Source organism: Mizuhopecten yessoensis, unplaced genomic scaffold (genome assembly GCF_002113885.1).
Source record: "Mizuhopecten yessoensis strain PY_sf001 unplaced genomic scaffold, ASM211388v2 scaffold10275, whole genome shotgun sequence".
NCBI classification, from domain to species: Eukaryota; Metazoa; Mollusca; class Bivalvia; order Pectinida; family Pectinidae; genus Mizuhopecten; species Mizuhopecten yessoensis.
The window spans coordinates 3,554,458-3,559,649 of record NW_018408465.1 but is presented as its reverse complement, the minus strand read 5'-3'; the positions used below and the strand labels follow the sequence as shown (position 1 = coordinate 3,559,649).

At 40.9% G+C, this 5,192-nt stretch overlaps 1 protein-coding gene across 8 annotated transcripts in view; it reads right to left on the bottom strand.

Annotated features, from left to right (window-relative positions):
* LOC110459908 (histone-lysine N-methyltransferase SETDB1-like) overlaps positions 1 to 5,192 on the bottom strand; it is a 64,537-nt gene that overhangs the window by 5,270 nt on the left and 54,075 nt on the right. For all 8 annotated transcript variants that reach the window (XM_021512405.1, XM_021512406.1, XM_021512398.1 and 5 more), the window contains 2 exons: positions 1,294 to 1,344; positions 968 to 1,066 (listed from right to left, as the gene is read on the bottom strand). In XM_021512405.1, the coding sequence (XP_021368080.1) occupies positions 968 to 1,066; positions 1,294 to 1,344 (150 nt within the window). The remainder of the gene's footprint in view (positions 1 to 967; positions 1,067 to 1,293; positions 1,345 to 5,192) is intronic.

Genomic DNA, 5,192 nt, shown 5'->3' with positions numbered 1-5,192 from the left:
GGGTAACCACTTGTAAAGGGAAGTACAGGGTAACTACTTGTAAAGGGAAGTACAGGGTAACCACTTGTAAAGGGAAGTACCGGTAACCTTTTGTAAAAGGAAGTACCGGGTAACCACTTGTAAAGGGAAGTACCGGGTAACCACTTGTAAAGGGAAGTACCGGGTTACCACTTGTAAAGGGAAGTACAGGGTAATCACTTGTAAAGGGAAGTACAGGGTAACTACTTGTAAAGGGAAGTACCGGTAACTACTTGTAAAGGGAAGTACCGGGTAACCACTTGTAAAGGGAAGTACCGGGTAACCGCTTGTAAAGGGAAGTACAGAGTAACCACTTGTAAAGGGAAGTACCGGATAACCACTTGTAAAGGGAAGTACCGGGTAACCACTTGTAAAGGGAAGTACAGGGTAACCACTTGCAAAGGGAAGTACTGGGTAACCACTTGTAAAGGGGGTAACCACTTGTTAAGGGAAGTAACCATCTGTAAGCTGGTTAACCTATGTGGATTTCTTGCAAATATTGGAAATTTAGACCAATGTGCACATCTACTCAGCCTACTTTATGTAGTGTATGACCAATACCTTGAGGGTGTGACAGACAAATCTCCAACCCGAGGGGTGATGTTTTAGAGCCTCGGGTTAGACAACCAAAAAAATCACCCAGAGGGTTGGAGATTTCTCTGTTACACCCTCAAAGTAGGGGATGATTATTTTTCTCCCATCCTATTATTTCAGTCACAACTCCACCGACAGTAGTGTAAACAAAAACACATGTGGAGTATGGATATCGTCATTCACTTTTGATGACATCACCAATACCGGCTACACATTTGAATGACGCCACAATTGAACACATGCTAATTGGCACGAGGCTATCTACCCCTAGCAGGTGACAAGCTGATCTTTCCCAGCTAAAACTGGGAGACACCACTATGAAGGATGAGATAATTTAGGATCACCTTCTACATACCTTCTTCTACCTCCTCCACCTTGTTCTCCTCTTGTGGCAGTTTCTTTTTAGGATCCGGCAAATTCTTAAACCGTGATGTTTTGGATGTACTTCTCCGCGCTGCAGTTAAACAAAACATCCTTTAAAGTTTGAACAGCAGTCATGTGTACAAATCGGTGACCTAGAATTTTAATAGACTTATTAAAAATCTTACAATCTCAAAAAGGTACCAAAATGTTTAAAATCTAAATCGCTTTTCTCTGCCTCAACTTATTGAATACTTTACTATTTGCAGTTACTGGGAGGTAGTTAAACATGAATTATGTAGCAACATCACCTGAACCTACCTGTTAGACATGTTCTGCGGGGGTCTGGAAACTCCATTGGCGGCTTGGGTTCTGTACAAACAAATCAATATATTTAGTACAAGGTCGTTACTGCATTTCAAAATAACATTTATAATCTTGTAAACGGCCGGTTTCCAAAACGGCCCCTTCTCTGATTCAAATTTCCTGTTGGTGGTGCATTGCCCATGCCGTTGTGGTCACAAATCTATAAAGTATAAAGATTTAGGTCACTTGGTTTGTTTTTTATGGCTCCTCAAAGTTGTACCTTTCAGAAGCTGTCTAAGTGTTGATAAAATGTGCATGTTATGTAAAATATTAATGAAAATCTAATCAAATGATGGTCACCGTAAAGAATACATTCATGGCATGATTGTGACAAAAAATCATGTTTCCATCGCGCCATTTGGCTGTTTTATGGAAGAAACAATCTCAAAAATGCCATTTTCGATGATAACATTTTAGACACAAAAACTGTGTTTTTTAGAGAATACACCCTTTTATGGGCGTTGGATGCAAACCAATTTTTATCCTATTAAACAGTACGTAATATGCTATTGATGAGAGGAAAAATCATCAAAATGTAAGTGGTGGAACATTTTCAAATGTTGGGTTGAATTAGCCTATGGTTGAATTGCCGATTTTCGACTTTCTTTAGATAATTAACAAAAAAACGAGAGTATTTGCTCGGTATGTTGAGAATATGTACACAGATATGAAAAAAAGTGAGAGAAACACTTTTTCATAAAAAAAATCCAAGATGGCTACTTCACAAGTCCCCGTGGTTGAAGACATTGGCTGACAAATAGACAGAACAACAAACAAAACGTGTTCCTTATGATTTTGGTTGGTTTTCGCATTTACGGGAGTGTTCATAGCTACGGGCGATTGTATAATACCTATATTTATAAGTTTGGTTAGTCACATGGTAACGGGGATCTTTCATATCGAGCCCCAAACATACTTTCGACATATGCACTCCGTTGCCGCATGGAAAACTATTTCAAGTTTTGTCGGAATTTCTTTACCTGTGGTTGTAATGGTCGAGGGTTTTCCAGCGTCCTGTAATACCCAAGGTAGTACAAGATACTGGAGATGTGCGCACACATTCCCATCGTTCTCTCTCCAACTGGGCACTGGCAGTAGTAGTCCTTTATTGGGGCCTCAACATCGGGTGAAACGGTGAACCGTATCCAAACGTTATATTTCGTTTGGCTTTTGTGTCGAGAATGTATTTGACATCGGAGAAGGTCTGGGGAGTGCTGGTAAAGCCACACCTCATAGTCTCCGTCATCACTTAAATGTTCGGCGATGTAACCAGGAGCCAGAGATATCTGATACGTTCCACACGTAATGGTTCTCAAGTAATCAAGATCGAGACGGGGAAACAGTACGGAAGATGCATCCATCTTGACAAACTCGGACCTTGCCCGTCTAGATAGATCCGGATCTGTCTTGACTCTCTGAGCTAAACCATTCGGTGTTGTCAAACGGTCCTTCATACGTTCAGCCATTAGCCTATCTTTGGCATCTCTCTCTGGAGATCTCTGGTAGATCGGTCCTCTAATACCATTCAGACAGGCTGTGACGGTTCGAAGCAAAGCCTCGATGACATTGATAAAGCTGTTAGACACCAATTGCGTTCGGAAGAACGTCCAGTGTTTCAGACGACCATGATAGGATTCCACAATCCACCTCGATTTGGTGATAGTTCTGTCAAGATTTGCTTGGACGTCAGAATGTTGACTTTGACCGGGTTTCAGGTATGACGGCATGCTAGCATTGAGGCCAGAGGCTTCGAGAACTGGTAGGACATCTCTAAAACCTCGGTCAACGACAACGTTGTCGTCTGGTTGTAGCCAAGTAACTAGCTTGTCCATGACTTTTTTTGTAATTGTAGCATCATTTTCGCTGCCAGTGAATGGTCCTACTGTGTCCAGAATGTAGCCATCTGGTAAGGCGATGCTCATGAATTTGAGATAGTTTCTCTTCTTCTGGCCACAGTAGGACATTCTCTGGAGCTTGTGGTCGGAGCTTTTCTGGATATAAATATAGGTGCCATCTAATATGGCAGTGGCTTTATCTCCAAAAAATGCTTCTGAAAAGACAGTATTGTGCCCGAGCAACTGTTCTCTTGTCAAGTGATCCGGACCTAGAAATTGTGGGACTATCGATGTGTCTAATGCCTGTACTATGGAGTGGAAAGTTTTGGACACACTTGACTTGGAAATTCCAAAAAGAGAAGAACACTGACTCCAGGAAATGTCGGTTTTCAGTTTTACCCAGAACAGTAATAGAGCATCGTGTGTAGTCTTGGTATATATACCAGATGAAAGATATGGGGAACAGTGCGAGTGGATTTCGAGGAACTGATCTTTGGACCAACCTGTCCAGGCCATGCATGCCGAGTCATCAAGAGAAGAAAAGCTTATTGTAAACGCAGACTGGTTCTGTGAAAGGACGTGCGACACCTCTAGGAGGTCATTAATGATTTCGGACGATTTTGATGGTAACTGAGATTCCAAGGAACCTCTACCATCAAGGACAACCTCTGTAGACGGATCTAAGTCGTTACCAATAAGGTGAATGGAGCAGACGCGGGATGAGGTGGGACACCACAGTTTGTGTGAATAGATCAGGTGATGTCTTGCACGTTTTGGTAAGACTGATGATTTTGTTCCATTTCTTGCAAAGGTAACAAGACAGAGACAGCATTTTTTGTGTGAAGATGATCCATTCAAAAGATCATGAAGGGTCAGCAACGGCAGGATATGGGACGGGGAGTCGTCTTCTTCCTCTATTTCCTGGTTCTGCTCGGGTTCAGGTTCAGGCTGATTTTTGTTCCGAAGATACTTCATGTAGCACTTCTGGCAAATAAGTGCTTGTTCCTTTGCTGACATCAATCCTTGTTGCACCAGCGTATCTAGGAGCCATTTATATTGTGGACTATTTACATTGCGTGCACTTCTGTTCTTATTGCCACTACGTTTCTTGAAGTATACTTGACACCCTTCTCCAACACATTTACCCTCCATCTTGAAACAATAACGATTGGTTTATGAAGCGTCGATAAAGTAACAAAATAGCAAGCCACCGATGATTGCTGTAAACAGCTAATACTTAGTAGTTTGGTACAATTATGCGAAAATGTGTGATAAATAACGAACAACTAATTACACAAAATAACAAGACAATATAATAAATCACATTCAATACCTCCAAGAAGCGCAGAATTGATTGATTACTTAGAACAAAATAAAGTATTTCATATGGATAATCTATCTATTCGATGTGGCGTGGTCGGCAGGCACAAAGAAAGTGAGACAAGTCAGGGTCCCAACCCTGACAGAGCCACAACGCTTTGGAGATGGGACAATAAAACAAGGAAAGTGAGACAAGAATAGCTAGCGTCGAGTCAATGATTCCGTAAACGTATAGACAAAGACAAGAAGATACGGATAAATGTACAAGGCCACACGATCAGAAAATTCAGAAGAGGACAACTTGAGATAGAACAGTATTCATGTATCAGGGTGTCCTCAGTGTAAATCTTTATATCGATACTGTTTATTTAGTCGTTACACATCATAAAACTGTCATGAAAATATCCGCTCTGATATTCAATATAAAAGTTTGTATATAATAAGCTATATAATAGGGTTTCAGACAAGGTTGTTACTCATTTCCCCTTTTCTTTCAATTTACAACCACATTCAGGCGGCGATATGAGAACGTTCCACCACATGGAATTAGCTGATTTTTGGTACACATATGAAACAAGTAAAGCTCTATCCGATTTTCTGATGGAAATTTGCATCCAAAACTATATAACGGGAGAAAATTGCAATTTTATGGCATTTTTCTTCATAATTGTGTCTCTGCAAGTGCATTTTCATCCGAGA